Source organism: Plectropomus leopardus, chromosome 4 (genome assembly GCF_008729295.1).
Source record: "Plectropomus leopardus isolate mb chromosome 4, YSFRI_Pleo_2.0, whole genome shotgun sequence".
NCBI classification, from domain to species: Eukaryota; Metazoa; Chordata; class Actinopteri; order Perciformes; family Serranidae; genus Plectropomus; species Plectropomus leopardus.
Window position 1 is genome coordinate 8,976,572 of NC_056466.1, and position 16,505 is coordinate 8,993,076.

At 39.3% G+C, this 16,505-nt stretch overlaps 1 protein-coding gene across 1 annotated transcript in view; it reads right to left on the reverse strand.

The window, feature by feature from the left end:
• The window catches only part of LOC121941874 (protein AF-17-like), a 30,340-nt gene extending 18,279 nt beyond the window's left edge, over positions 1-12,061 (reverse strand). The window contains exons 1-7 of the mRNA XM_042484799.1: positions 11,748-12,061; positions 9,423-9,502; positions 9,238-9,292; positions 8,054-8,163; positions 3,539-3,642; positions 2,321-2,414; positions 1,352-1,459 (exon numbers count right to left, since the gene is read on the reverse strand). Coding sequence (XP_042340733.1) covers positions 1,352-1,459; positions 2,321-2,414; positions 3,539-3,642; positions 8,054-8,163; positions 9,238-9,292; positions 9,423-9,502; positions 11,748-11,856 — 660 coding nt within the window. The 5' untranslated portion in view covers positions 11,857-12,061. The remainder of the gene's footprint in view (positions 1-1,351; positions 1,460-2,320; positions 2,415-3,538; positions 3,643-8,053; positions 8,164-9,237; positions 9,293-9,422; positions 9,503-11,747) is intronic.
• Positions 12,062-16,505: the final 4,444 nt, after the last annotated feature.

Sequence of the window (16,505 nt, forward strand, 5' to 3'; positions counted from 1 at the left end):
GAAACATGCTACACAAATAAAGCTGCCTTGCCTTTCCTTGGTGCAAATACGGCATCTGTCAGCAAACTTCCAATTTTTTTATCTTGTGTGTGTTTGTATCCCTTTTTTACATTCTCTGCACCCTCTCTGAATTTGGACATTTTTGCAAGTCTGTGAACGCAGCGCAGGTGGAATTACTCATGAGTTTTCCTGAGCAGCAGCTTGAGACACGGAGTGGATAACTGATCATTTGATCCGGCAGAAACAAACTTCTAAATTTAAGGGATATTTAGCTGATTTTCAACGAGCTTTGTATCAAAACAATGTGGGTAACATTTACAGATGAACTGTTGTGGACTGTCTTCCGGATAACCAGTGCCGAAATATCCCTCCTCACCCCACAGCAAAATTCCTCAAAATAATGCATTTTATGTCATTTGCTCTTAGGCTGTTGCTCAAACTACAGGCTGCACTTCCACATTTTCCGCCACCAGTGCCGCAAACAGCACGGACAAAGAGTATAAAGCTGATCAAGAGAGTTACCCACCCCTCTCTTTTTCTCTCAAACAGGGACTGCTCAAATGGTAAAACTAGGCAGTACTGAATAATCATATTGAATATTTATCCAAAGTATGTTACTGCACTGCTTATGTCTATCCTGAAATGTTTCCAGAAACATATTAAACACTGTGTTTAGCTGTAAGAGCGAGAGTTTGTGAATAGGAGGTGGGCGTCATACTGCTTCCTGCATATTGAAAACAGAGGACGGAAACATGGAAATCAGAGAGTAAAACTAAGCAGCGCTGATCAAATATAACCCGAAATTCTGTTACTGAATTGCATATTTTTTGCCTCAACTGTTTTCAGAAACATGTTTTAGCTTTTTGTATGACTGGAATATGAGATCACTGGCCGCCACTGTTTCACTTGTTCCAGTCGATGTTACATCACCCACCAGTGGGAGTGTCTGGTGGGGCGTGATGCATTCTGGTAGTTGTAGGTTTTCTAACTCTTGAGCAAAAGCATCCTGTTTCTCTGGTCATGTAGCACTAATTTTAAAAGTACTTGCATCTCGCTACTGCAGAGACAGCCTAGTTTTATGTGAGGACTCTCTTTGTATCGGTGAAATACTTCTTTAGGTTTGACTTGCACTGCGCTTGGTGTTCTGCTGCTTCGTTTCTGCCAAGAGTGCACTCTGCGCTCTGAGAGCGTGGTGCTACCAATAACCAAACAGTAAATATATTCCAGTAGTGCTCCTGATGAACAGTCCAGCAGCAGAAAATATAAAATCAATTTGTAGAAGCAGATGTTTTAAGTGTGGTGGGATGTCACAAATAAATGAATGTGTGGGAAACCCCGTAGTTGTGCTTACCTTCCTCTGTCTGTGGTGGTGATGTTTGTCTTGTGGTGGAGAGCTTGAGCGGCCCCTGGTATGACTGAAGGAACTACTTGTATTTTCACTCGAGCGCAACTTCTTCTGCTATAAGAACCAAAGGAGAAAGTGAGCTTCTCTCACGAACAAATGAAACCATAAAAGCAGCGAGGCACTGTATATATTCAAATAATGCTTGAATTAAACTTAACCAGCAAAATTACCATTTGTATATCAATTACTTATCATGTGTTATATTCAGTGGTGGAGAAAGTATTCAGATCAGAAGTAAAAGTACTGATACCACCCTGTGAAAATACTCCGGTACAAGTTAAGGTCTTGCATTGAAAATGGCACTTAAAAGTGAGTAAGTATAATCAGGAAAAAGTACTTAAGGTATGAAAAGTTTTTTTTTTTTTTAATTTTCTGTGAATCGACTGATTAATCAACTAATTGTTGCAGCAGTACTTGAATAGACTGGTTATTTATAATAACATTTATATATAAGTCCTTTATTTTTTTATGGAAAATATCAAATTCTAAGGTAACTTAAGCTTTCAGATAAATGCAGTGAAGTAAAATTTACAATGATTCCCTGAAATGTAGTGGATTAAAAGTATAAGGTAGCATGAAAATAAAATACTCAGGTATCTCAAATTCAAACTTAAGTACTATACTTGAGTAAATGTACTTAGTTACATTCCACCACTGATTATATTAAATTCAGGAACAAAAATTCTGTTTTTCCTGCATGCCTCCACAGTGAAGGGTTAACACTGTTAACTGTTAACAGGGTTAACACTTCACAATCCATTTAGGGGAGAATTCTGGGTAAGGGCGTTTATCTCTGATGTTTGCAGCTGCGACCGTGTTCATCAATGATGAGTTTAAGATGTTTGTAACTTGTTGTTCTGTTGTATTTGGTGAAAGTATCTTGGTTTGCAGTCTGCTGACTTTTGTTCATCTTACCATCTTGTTGTAGTGGTGTTTGCAGTAGCCACAATATTTCACGTTGTCAGCTTCTGGACCTTCCTCCTCACACAGCAGACCTGCCATCTGAGCGCTGAACACAGGGTGTCACAGGGTCAGACGGGAGGAAACAGGAGAGCACACACACAAACACACATGCAGACCCTGACAACGACACCTGGATGTCGCCCGAGTCACCTGAGAGCTTTTGTCACCGATGAAGACATGATGGATCAAATGTCAGATCTCTGCAGACAAAAATCTGTGCCATAAAGTCTTTCGGGCTTGATTTGTCATATTCTGCATTGTGGTAGAAATCACTTGCAGCTCAGAAAAATTACAAAGCAAAAGAAATAAAAAATGAAAAAAAAGTGGATTGGATAAAAAATAATGAAGACAGGGTGAAACCAATACAGCTATAGTAAAAAAAAAAAAAGATCAGCAAATTGAGGCCAATTGTGGACCGCAACATGCCAGTGATTCTGATGACTGGCGGCTGTTTCACAACTAATTGCATCAGTCAACATGTAAAATCAATCATGTGTATCTGAAATCAGATTAGGTCTTGAGCCACGTTCCAAAACAATGTCATGTCTTATTTATGGCACATTGTCTGAAAGTAAAATCTCTGAAAGAATTCCTGGAAAATCTGTGCTGCAGCTATTTCATGATCAGATTTCTTGCTGACCAGCTTGCTGGAAGTTTGAAAAAAATATCTCAGGCAGTTTAAGACTGTTTATTTATGTTACAAAGTTATAGGCTCTGGTGTCTTTTCAGCTGTCTAAAGTTTTTCTTTTTTTTTTCTTTCTTATATATATATATATATATATATATATATATATATATATATATACACATATATAAACACGTATATATACACATTTCAATTTTCATCAGTGTTATTTGGTCATTTTCAAGTTTGTTTTTTTCTTCTTTTCTTGTGCTTAATTTCAGGTATTTTCTTGTAACTTTTTAGTTATTTCTTTTGGTAAGTTTCTCATTGCCTTTTCCTTATGTTTTTAAAAGAAATTAAAGCAATTTGCCCAGGTTTCAAAGGGTTAAATGACTCAAGTCTGAGGTAAAAAAAAAACCTAACTTGATTTAGACATCTCCACAGACACACACACACACACACACACACACACAGACACACACACACACACACACACACACACACACACACACACACACACACACACACACACACACACAGCTTACCAGGTTACATGGAAAGCTTGTCTGCAGCCCTGTCTGTTGCAGGTCATGCAGGCTCCGCAAGCAGCCTTGCTCTCCCTCCCGTGGTCCTCGCAGATATAACAAGTCTGAGGAAACAGCAACGATGGAGAGAAAATGAGACAACAGAACAGATACAAATCAGCAGTTATTAGTATGATTAATTGGTGTTACATTGCCCTATCGACGAAAAAAGTTCACACAAAGCCCTTTCAAAAAAAAAGTTCATTAATGTGGAAAGCTGAGTATTGTTTGAAAGACCAGCGTTTCCCGGGAAAACTCGTATATTCATGTTATTTGGCCATTAATGTGAACCGCTGCGTTTACAGTGTGGGGAAGTTAAATGCTCCTTAATTTGAGTGCAGCCGCAGCTATACTGTAAAAGATTAGAAAGTTTTGCTTGTCAGGACAACAGATGGGGCTTTCAAACAGATCGCACTTTGCTCTGTGCTCGCCGCCGCTTTGTACTGCAAAACTGTTAACCAGATGTTTGGAAATGCTGTAGAAAAAAAAGCTGACACTGAAGGGCTTGTGGCGAGTTGTTTTCAAAGGGGAGCTTTTACTTTGAAGGTTTTTTTTTTTTTGCATTCTGTTGCGACTAAAGTATATTTCCCTTTCCTTGTCATTTCTTATTTGAAAAGTTGCATAAACTACCGCAGGGCACTTGCAAAAAATAAAATAAAATCATGTGCAGCCAAGATTTCGGAAATAATTGATTTTAGAGCTCAAGGCTGGAATCCTTGCATCCTGCATAACAGCATCATCACTGACACGTCAACAAATTATGTTAGCAAACAAAAGCAGACGAACACATGCATGCACACAAAGCTTTTGTACTTTTTTGCAGCTTTTCCCCCGTGAGTGGGGCTGTCTGGTGGGGGGGGGCAGAAGAGGCCTAGCAACAGGTGCGGGACAAAGGAACAGCGGGCTCTTTACCTTTTTGCTTCAGCCCTCTCTGTTTTGCCTTTTCTCTCCTCTTTCCTCTGTCTTCCTCTACTCACAACATCCTGCTCTGCTCTTTTCTCCCCTCAGAGGATGTCGGCTGTGTAATGAAAGGCCGGAGACATAACTACACCGAGCGCGTAAAAGGAAGAGTGGCTTCTCAAGTTTTCACTGTCCATTGTAACGCTGTCTAGGAATGCGGGCAGCAAAATGTGGATGAATGGCTCTGACGGAGGAAAGCTGCATGCAATTTACTGTAGCTGACACAGTAATATGAAACCAGGCACTCAAACACTCACATGTGTACATTTATATGCAGACACACACACACACACACACACACACACATTACACACACACAGCACGTCTGCCACTGGCTGCTCAGTCTAATGAGTCCATGTGTCAAATATTGATTTCTTTGTGATGTGCATTGCTGTAAAAAGGCTGCTCTGCTGCACGCTGGATACGCTGCGCACTGCTTCAGCTTTACACAGTCTGCCAACTATCAAAGACTCCGCAGACATGAAAAAAGGTACAAATGGATAAAGTTACAACGCAGCTGATGTATGATAAAGCTTTAATGGAAGGAACGTAGCCTGTGGTTAAACGGTTCGCTTTAAAAAGGGGAAAAAAGGACATGAGCAGATATTTCGGAGGCGCCTCTGAATGTCTGAACATGACTGTTTATATGATGAAGGTTATGTTCGGTGTGTTTACCAAAGCTTTTACTCTGCACTCGTAGAAATAAAGAGGCTGAGTACAACTATATACAGTTCTCTGAGCCCATAGGAGAACACTTTTTGATTCCCAGCGATGGACTGTAACTAAGTACATTTACTCAAGTAATGTACTTGAGTATAAATTTCAGGTACTTATACTTTTAATGTTGTGTGTAGTTTTATGTCGTATTTTAATATATTCTATTTTATGATCTTTTTTTGACTTTTACACAGCGTCTTTGAGTTCCTTGAAAAGCGCTCTATAAATAAAATGCATTATTATTATTAGAGTCTTTTCTTTACATCCATCTTTATACTTTTACTCCACAACACTTCAGAGGGAAATATTGTACCTTTACTTCACTACATTTACCTGAAAGCTTCCGTTACTACTTATTTTACAAATTAAGATTATTTTCATAAAAAGCATAACAAGAGAGTATAAAATATGACTTTCGTTACAAATTAATCTACCCAGAACAAGTACAGCTGAAGTGATTGGTCGAAATTAGCTAATCAACAGAAAATCATTAATAAAATTCCCAACAACTTATTTTCCTGATGTTTAAACTCTGACAGACTAGTCAGCTGACTACACGTAAGAAAACACTTGGAAAACAGTCCAAATTTAGCACAGTTTCATCTACAGGAGTAAAAATAGTCTGAAAAAATATTGCATAGAAGCATTTGAGATTGTCAATCACATTTTTTCAATAACCAGGTTGTATTTAAATATCGAAATGTGTGGCACTTTGCACCATGTGTAACATGACAAACACCACCCTGAATAATATTTAACAAATAACATATTGTTTGGGAAATTAAATCATCAGGAAACTTACTTGATTATTTCAACAGCATTTCACTGGGTGAACACAATCACATAAAATAATATAATTTTAATAATAAGCTTAATCGACATATATTTGGTGCCCACCAGCATAGGTAGCAATAATCAATTAAATAGCGTACTAATCTCTGTTCCAGATACATCTACAAGCATTTGAATAGTTCAAAATAAAGTTCTTCAGGAGCAGATGGTTTTGGGTAGAACTTCAGCCTGTCATGAAGAACCATTTCACAGCTCTTATTTTTAAGTGTGCATGTTTGGACTGTGTAAGGTCGAAATGTTTTTGTATTTTGTTGTTGTTATATATTACAGATTTATGGTGCTTAGTACGACCTCACTAATGATTATTCCCAACTTTTTCTTCAGTAATCAACTAAGTCCACTGGGTGATATCTTTATTTTCCTTTTTTTGTCTGACCAACAGTCCAAAACACAAAGAGATTCACTTTTTTATGATTAAAAAAAAAACAGGAAGTTCAGCAAATTCGGGAGGCTCTGATTGAAGAAGCTGACTACTGGGAATTTTTGCATGACTAATCGCTTCACCACAATTCAGTACAAGACAATATGCGTTTTGTGATAAACTGTGGTAAACCTCCTTTTTTTTGATGTTCCCTGAACTTGCCTCATCTCTTTTTTCTTACGATGGTAATCTCCCACGTTTCCCTGAATGACTTTTACCAACCTCCAGAGAGCAGGCGTGACCTTGCCTCATTCTGCTCTGGCTTCATACGGTACGTGTAGGTGGAGAGAGTTTTTTTTCCCGTTAAGGGAGAAACAAAGAGATGTGCTGTTTCCCAGATGTCTTATAGCTGCATTGCATCATGGTTTGCTGAAGCTACTGTCAGTGGAGACTTTGCTGTTATTTTCTTTTATGATGGATTTCTCTCAGTGGGAAAAAAAGTATTTTCTAAACTAAAGACTGACATCTAAACTGATTTTTTGTGACACCAATGGGGGTGGGCACCTCATAATTTGAAATACAAGAGCCAATATAACACCCGAATTTAAGTACAGTCCCCATAACATTTTTTTGCTAATACATTACTTCTAAACATATGCTCTATGCCAAAAAAACCCATAATCTTAACATATGGGTCTAAATAAAATACAAGAAAGGAATGGTGCAGAAAATATAAATATGACCAGTCATTTGATGCAGTTTTTTTTAGATGTAACACTATTACATACATATGCAATTAAAGAGAGCTGACGTTTGACACCTTAGGCGCCTTATCACCTCAGTTGTTCCGATACCGATATCAATAACGTTAACCCCTCTGTTATTGCATAAAACGCTGAATCAGGTATCGGTCTGTATAGTCGATGCAGGATCCAATCAGATACCACTTAATTTATTAATAAACTTTTAAGTAATTTCACACTGGGATAGAACTGCACTTTTTTTCCCGATATCAATATTTCTTTAGCGCTCTAAAACAGTGCCCTACACACCGGCAACCACTGTGTAAGAGTGGCAAAGAACTGTATTTTACACTAGTAAGTCCCACTGTTATTCTTATCATTTCTACAACTGACAGTCAAATTAGATAATAAATAAAGTTACATGACATTTATTCCCTGTATTTGTTCATGATGCACAAAGGGTTTAAGCTGAGCCATACCATAAAACATCAGTTTACAACATTAATGTTATATGTAGCCAATTTTTCACACAATGCTATCAGATAGGTACTCAGTATCTGCTAACACACAAGTTCAGATCTGTATTGGGAGAGTAAAACATTTATTGCAACATCTGCAGTCACCTGAGATCATTTTTATGTCTTTCTATCACTCTGAAGGAAAAAAAATGATGCTTTTCAGATCAGATTAGCTATGGTAATATCATTCACTGGCCATTAATACTGAAAAAAACATACTGTATATCCTTCATTTAGGTCTCTGATGGAAGGCCTGTAGAATAACACTTGACTGCATCTTAGTGTGTTACAGGTTTTATGCAGTCAGCAGTGTGTGTGTCGGTACCTTGATGTATCTCTCATGCGGGACGTACTGCAGGATGATGGGCTCCATGGTGAGGACGTTGGCGAACTGCACCTCAGGGATGTACAGCGCACACACAACGTGGGCCCAGCCTGACGGAGAGATCGGCAGCAGATCAATGACATGACAAGATTCCTTATGATTGATGCTGAAATCTGCAGGTCTATTTAAAGGAACACTTCAATCCCCCCTCATCCAATTTGTATGTCAAAACCTTAAATTTATGAAGAAGACATTTTCTTGTGTGCCTCCAAGGTAAATGAAAAATCCAAAAAACGGAGAAAATTCTTGATGAATTAAAGGGAACACGTCTAACAAAAGCATAACTATATCAAAACAACCCTTTACAAACTCTTACACAATTTGTGCGGTATAATCCAAATCTCATTTATCCAGTTGTATGATCAGTAATCCTTAAACACGTGCATTTTTGCTAAAACAATAATATTTAAAGCTACATTAAACAGGAATTGTCAGTTACTATTTATAAACAGTATTGCCAGTGATGGTGAAAGTTTTTTTGGGACTGTATCTGCAACATAGCTTCTTTTTGAAACCGGGCTGTTTACAGTCTGGCACATGGTCACGACCCTTTTTAGTCCTGAAATCATCCACGTGCTGTGCCCAGGAACGTCCCGTCGACAGCAAAAAAGTGTGAAAAAAAAGACAGAGGCAGAGCACAGAGAGTCTCTGCACACACTTGTAGTGAGTCATAATAGATGATTGTGATTACTTTTGTACAAGTCTATAAATCGCTACTTTTAAAATATTGAATTACAGATGAGCAGGGCACCTTGCTGTGTGCTGTTTATGTGGAGGTGTTTGTAATATTACATTTTTAGTGAAAATGCATGTGTTTGGGTGGAAATGACCATACGACTGGATAAATGAGAGTGGGATTGTACTGCATGGGGTTGTGTGAGGGTTTGTAAACAGATGTTTGATATAGTTTTGCTGTTTTTGGATTCTCCATTCAGAGTGGAAGAGAGCGAGAAACAAAGTTTTCTTCCTGAACTGAATAAAACACAGAGTGAGTAACTGACACACAAGTGATCAGTTTGTGGGTGAAGTATTCCTTTGGGGCACTGAGGCGTTCCTGCTGTTTGGTTCACTCGCTGTGTTTCGCAGGGAAACAGCGGGACAGCGGGACAGAGGGTGAGGTTTACCTCCGCTGTCGGTCCTCTTGAGGGCACCATCTTTGTGGGGACACAGCTCACACCTCTGGAGCAGGACAGGAGAGAGCAGAGCCGGTTGTGGGTGCGGCATTAATCATACCAGGTGACGCAGGAATGAATGGATGTGTGTGTGTGTGTGTGTGTGTGTGTGTCATGTTGTGGGCTGGCATACTCACCACACGTGCCGCCCTCTCCTGTGATTCACACTTCCGACAGAACCACGGGCCGGTGGGAACCTGGACGATGCCATAACATGCTGGGACAGACACGCAGAGACACAAACAAAACCAGGTAATGATTCTATTTCAGAAATTTTCCAACACATATTACATATTTACTGCAGTTTTTTTCTTTTACATTCTTGTCTTTACCATTTTCAATTGCTACAATACATAGTTTACAAATATCTCCGATAGAGTGTCGTTGTGTCAGTTACTTTAACTGCGGCTATCATTGGTCAGATAATATAAGTTATATAATATTTAAGAAGTAATTTTGAATCCACTTGGAACTAAAATTTAAAGGTCCCATATTATGCTAATTTTCAGGTCCATATTTCTTTTTTGGGGGGTTTCTACTATAACGTGTTTACATGTTCATTTTTAAAAAACACATTATTTTTCTCATACTGTCTGGCTGAATACTCCTGTATTCACCCCCCGTCTGAAACGCCCTGTTTTAGCGCCTTTCAATTTAAGCATATCTCCCAAAAACTCCCAGCCTGCTTTGATTGGTCAGCGTTTCTGGGTCCTCCATATTTGCGCCAATGCGTCTCTGTACCATCACTTCAGCCGTGAATGACTGTAACAGAGCTGTAGCTGGAGCTTCTAACTTTATATAGCATAACTGTGACTACAGTTGCAGCAGTATAACATTTTCACAATATGACAACCATCTATGAAAATATTGTAGTTTTGCTGTATCACAGCAATAAAAAATTATCATTAGTTGTGATCCTTAAATTAAGGTAAACAGAAGAGTTTCTTTTTTTTGATTGAACAAATGTTTTATTACTGTAATTGAAACTTTGAACATTTTTAAAATGTCAATATGCGTCAGAAAAAAAGAAAGAAAAATAGCTCAAATAAAGGTGAGATTCCCCATCCAGTTGCATTTTTTTCAATAGCTTCCAAAAGTAAATGTAGACAGTATGATAACCGTTCATTTTCACACCATGGTAAACTTTAAAACCAGTATACTGCTGCAACCATAGTTATGACATCACAACTTCATGAAAGTCCTGACGGCTCATTTAAAGACACAGTTTCTGAATATGGACTGTGCGCATCGCTCTGTGTACTGAACATTTTAATACTTTCACAGTATTTATTTAGCACCTACAACTACTTTAAAACGAAAAAAGATGTGGAAATGACTTTTGAAATATGGGACATTTAACCCTTTGAAACCTCAGCAAATTGCCTTGATTACTATTAAGAATGGGAAGATGGGAAGATGCTGATAGGCAACAAAATTAGAAATGGCACAAAAATATTAATGAGAAATTAGTATAAAGTCCAAGAAAATGACCTTAAAATTTGTAATAAATATTTTTTTTTTTAAATGGAGAAAGGACATGACATGCAAAAACATAATTCTATAACAAAATTTTAAATATGTAACCATGACAATCAACTGTAAATAGTTTTTTTTAACCTATGTTTCCCCTCAGCTTTTTCAAGAATAATTTTCTAAATAAACAAATTTCTTGCAATTTGCAGGGCATTTCTTACCAACCCCGCCCCCCACCCCCTCATTTTGACAAAAGTGGCACCAATTTGCTCAAGGTTGAAAGGGTTAAACATTGTGAGGGAATCTGAAAGCAGCACGAAAAAAATATGTCACTCCCGGTTTCAAAGGGTTAACACTGAATCTGAATGAAACTGAGCCAGTGAACTCAACCTGCTGTATCAGCTGCAAACTAATCTGTCTTTATTACATTTTGTAGCACTTTTGCTGACTTTAAGCAACAAAATTCATCTCTGCTTAGAAAAAAACCTACAGATGAGGGCCGAGTGAGAGAGTTGCTGCAACAATCAATCACAGGACTGATTTCTGATCAGAAATATGATCCCGCAATAAGTTAACTATTTCATCAAAAGCAACAAAGCAAGTGGACACAAGGTAACATAATGTCCAAACCGGCGGGCCTCGCCGGGGCTGTTTTGTCGCAAAAACACGCCTCTTGCAGTGTGTCGTGGATCCAGACACACACACACACACACACACACACACACACACACAAACACACACGCACGAACCTGAGGGTGCCATCAAGGCGCCATCCAGGCTCGGTGTCACCCTGCTTGGCCCTGTGTGTTAAATCATGTGTGCAGAGAGGAAACAACAAACAGCACGCCTACCTACCCCTCCCACACACACTAACACGCACGTAGACAGCGACAGACCTACCCAGAAACCTACCGACCCACCAGCACCTCTGGCTGCCTGCAGCCGCCGCAGCTGCCCGGTAATTACACGCTAACAGCGGCTAATGTTACCTTGGTGAACGGCGACGCTGCAGCCGTGTCCATCACAGTAAACCAGAGGGTTTTCAGCCCAGCCTCGCTCGTCAGAACACACGCAGCAACCTCCAACCATTTCCCGCATGCTGCTCCCATACGAAGAAATGTATTTCACCTCCCGGCAATGGCTCAGACCTCGCCCAGGCCTGTCAAGTGGTCGTCCCGCACTTTAACGCCGCACCGGGCATAGTCGTGGGCCGCTTTCGTCGCGCACTTTTAGCGCAGCGGAGAGACGAAATCTCGGCGTGGGGTTTGTGGTGCTGCTGCTACGTTTTTTCCGTGATGTCCTCCTCGTCCCCATAGAGCCGATGCAGTGCGCATGCTCAGATCTGCTCCTCTGCTTCGGCATAAGTCACAGCAGAGGTAGCAAGTTATTGTTATTTTTAACGCGAAATGTCATTTTCACCGCGTGTATTAGGAGGCTGATGTGTTTTTTTTTAAATTGTTACAAATGTGGGAAGATTGTGACTTAAGGCGGCTGGTGTGCTGGATAGGTTTATATATTAGATTAGTAAAACATGTGGATCAATCAGTCAAAACCGCTGGCTGCACTCTTTTCTCGATCAATTTTGTTTCAACAGCACCATCTTCAGGATATACACAGAACAACGACGCAACAATTACAAGCGATTTCACCATCCAGCGTCCTGACCTGAAATAAAAAACATCCACAGTGTGAATGATGTACCTGTGTGTATATCACTGCTTTCACCTTTTATTCAGATTTTCTCTGATTTATTCAATTTTGCTACCAGCAGCTGGTTTTTAGACTAAGCACTCTCTGGTTGCAGCCAAAAATAATCAGTTTAAATGGAGACTTTCACGTATCCAGCTATCTCAAATGCAGGAGAGTTGGAAAATATCACTTGAGTCTTGAAAAAAAGATCCCAAACACTGCTCTTGCTCAGCACCGTAATCTGTTGATTATACTAATGCTTCAATCCCTCTAGACTTTCATCAAGAGTATTTAGGTAAAACAATAAAAATCAAATATACATAAAATTCAAATTCAGTTTCCAATTTAACTGTATTGAGGTTGCCCTTGAGGTCAGTATCCCGTCAGGGATGGATTATTGAACAGGTCTAAAGGGCACAGGCCAGAGGCCCAAAGTGTTCAAATTTGAGTAATTAGCAAAAATAAAAAATAAAAAAAAAGAAACCCACAATTTAAAAAATATATATATATATAACAAAGGGCAAAACAACCACAAATGGGCACAAAATGTCAGACATGAAACAACCAAAGAAAGACACAAAAACCCCACAAAATGACCTCAAAGAGGCACAAAACAGCTACAAAGAGACATAACAATAAAAGATGTAAAACCAAAAAGAGACACAAATTATAAGAACAAGACAAAAAATCACGTTACCTTAAAAAAATACCTCAAAGAGACACAAGATAACTGAAGAAACTCAAAATGACTATAAAAATGGCATAAAGACACAAAATGAGCAACAACAAAAAAAAACTGAATGATCAAACATAATTACAAAGAGACATAAGACAAAAAAAGACACAAAATGCCTAAAAAATGGGGCAAAACAACAAAAAGTGACAAGAACACACAAGATGACTAAAGAAGACACAAAATTACCATTAAGAGACACTAAATTAACTCAAATGAGGCACAATCATCACAAAGTCTGTGTGTGTGTGTGTGTTTCACGTCTTTGCCCATTGTCTTAAAATCCGCCCATCTGACCATGTTGTTGATCCCCTTAAAATACATCAGCATGGACTTCATTTCGATTTTTTGGCTGTCAAATTGACTCCTATAGCTCAGTCAGCAGATGTCACCAGAAGACTCTCCTTTCGACTGGACTCGCGTCACTGTTGCTTTATGACTCCTGTCTCGACTGGCTGAGTAAACTCTGTCTGGATGGGTGGTTTTATGGTGGAAATGGGACTTCAGACACACAGTTTTGGCAGAAATAGGGCTTTCTATATTCAATCTTCCGTATATGTTTTTATGTTCAGAGGTGATATGCCAAAAATATCCTCTTTGAGTCCTTAAGCTGTTTTTTTATCCTCCCACATCAACACAAACCACCCAGACTTCAATTTTAAACTTCTTCGTACAAACACATTCTGACTCAACAAACTACTCAGAAGAAAAATACCCTGAAGTCTTATAATTGGAAAACGAGAAGCATGACTGGGCTTTTTAATCTCTTGTATGGACACGAAGCTGCGATGACAGTTTGTCTCACAAGTGTCACTTCTCTGCAAACCCAAAGACAGAAAAAAGGGAACTGGCACTGATGGAGAGGACAGATAGTGCAGCAGCAGCTGGAAGAAGCTAACACCCTGTTCTGGTCTGAAGGCAGCAAGGCGTAACCCAAGTCCCTGCTCTGACATGTGGGCGAAGAACATCCACGTTCACAACACAGCGTACACACTGACTAGTCAGAACTTATCTCTGCGTGTTCACCTAAACTTCCCCAGAAGAAACAGATTTCGCCGTCAGTGACTGTTCCTGAAGTTTGTCATGTCAAAATTCCCACAAACCCCCAAATTTAAGCCTAAATGTTTCCCTCTCACAGATAAATTCCCACATGAGGAGTTTTACTGGCAGACATTTATTATTATCTTTACTGTGGGTGAAGTGAAAGTTAGGTGGGAAGAGACTGAAACTATTGATTATGATCAGTTTTGCAGTTTCTCGTGGAGACTCCTTCCAGTAAAATAAAGACTAAAAAGCCTACATTAAACGGTGACTTCACCCTATTTTTCAAGGTTTGTGTGCTTAACTGACTGATGTTAACAACCATTTTTAAAATTGGTCCAGGACTGACAGTTAGTGTTGCAGCCGTCAGCTGATGAAAGCCGGCAATGTAACCAGATGGGACACTTGTGCATCATCACTGAACATCCATTTAAAGTGGTTATTTTTGCCACAGACAGGCTCATATTTGTTAATAGAAGTGTCTTTTTTGATTCAAACTCTTTGTTATTGTGTCAAAAGACCAAAGATTTTTCACACCAAAGATTTGCAACAAGACAAAGCTCAACCTAAGCTGGCTGATGGTGTCACCTGCAACTCAGTTTATCAAATCACCAGCAGCTAGTTTTTAGAAGCGAAGTTGTCGTGTGTTTCAACAACCAATCCACCTGCAGCAAAAGTCTCTCAAGAAAACCACAGACAGCGTGTGTGCTGCTCTCTGCCAACAGCCCTCCGTCTCCATCCTCATCCTGGTGTGTCAGTGTCGTATGGTGGGTCGATGCTGCTCCTCGCTGCATGTGCTTATGTCACACACACATTCTCACTGACTGATTATTTAGCACCGGTCATTTAAATAATTGTGGCATATTCAATATGAACAGGGTCCATCAGATGCCCAGGTCTTTTTATGTTTTTTATCATTTTATCATTCCTAGAAATGCAACTGTAGCAAGCATCTCATTGTCACTATCCCTATACATATTTTCAGAGGCTACAAATTATTTTCAGTGACAAAATAACCCTGAAAGGCCAGAAATCAGAATGTTAGTACAGAGAATTGCTGCACAGAGATGATAAACCATATCATCTACCTGCATTGGTGTGAAACGGCAGGATTTTAGAACGTTGCAGACTGGTGCATTGCAACAGGTCTCGTTCTGAGATCTCACCAGATGTGACTCAGTTGGAGAAAGTAGTGCTGGGAATAGTTTGTTGCATCAGATGCAGAAAATATAGTTATCTAAAAGACTGAAAAAAAAAGAAAAGAAAAAAAACAATGGTTATACTAATGTACCAGCGAAATGTCGTGCTACACTTTGCACAACTGACTTGGATCAAGCAAAAGGTAAAGAGACAACTTCAGACACTAAAGATCTGAGCCTTACTGCGGCAAAAAATAAACATTTTAAATGGAAGTTCAGTGATGGTGCACAATTACCCCATTTGGTTATATTGCAGGTTTTGCACAGCTGCTGGCTGCAGCTCTCTCTCTCTCGATACTGGAACAATTTCAAAACGTGTTCACATCAGTCACTTAGGCACAAAAACATAAGGAAATAGGATCCAGGTTGAAAAATTCCAAAGTTACCCTTTAAGCTATTCTTCATTTAGTTTGGGCCCTCCTGCACCAGTTTTATGGACTCCAATTAAACCACTTTGGGACCCACTGCTGTGGAGCGACAGCGTATAGAGAAAACTCACATTTTACAGTCATGCAGTAACACACTTCCCCCAGCAGATGGATGCTGGTGGGAAGAGACTCTTGATCCACTGACATTCATCTCCTCGGCATCCGGGGAAGAAACGGTGAAAATCCTGTGATGAAATTAGGAGACAATCCCACAATAAAGACAAATGTCATTTAAGATTTTACAGCCACTTGATCATTTTCAGATCACGACATTTTTAGATTCTGCAGAGGCTCGTCCTCTTTGTTCCTAATTTAATGTAACATAACAGCTTTAACATGCTCTCAGAGAAATCTTTAGCTGTTCAGCAGCACCTCACATTTAATTTAGACCTACTTCTACTTACATTTATATCCACATCACCTCTGTCCTTTTTAGATAGACTTATCTATGCTTTCTATATATGCACCTCTATTGTCGTGAGACAAAAATGTCTCTGCAACACTGTGAGCCATTTCTAACTTGTGGCAGTGTATAATATTCAGGAGTGAGAAACCAACACATGGTGCAGAGCGAAGTGATGTCCTTTGAAGCCGTGAACTGCACTTCTCTCAAAACCACAGCCTAAAAGGGAGACATGTGACCTTGTAGATAATAGG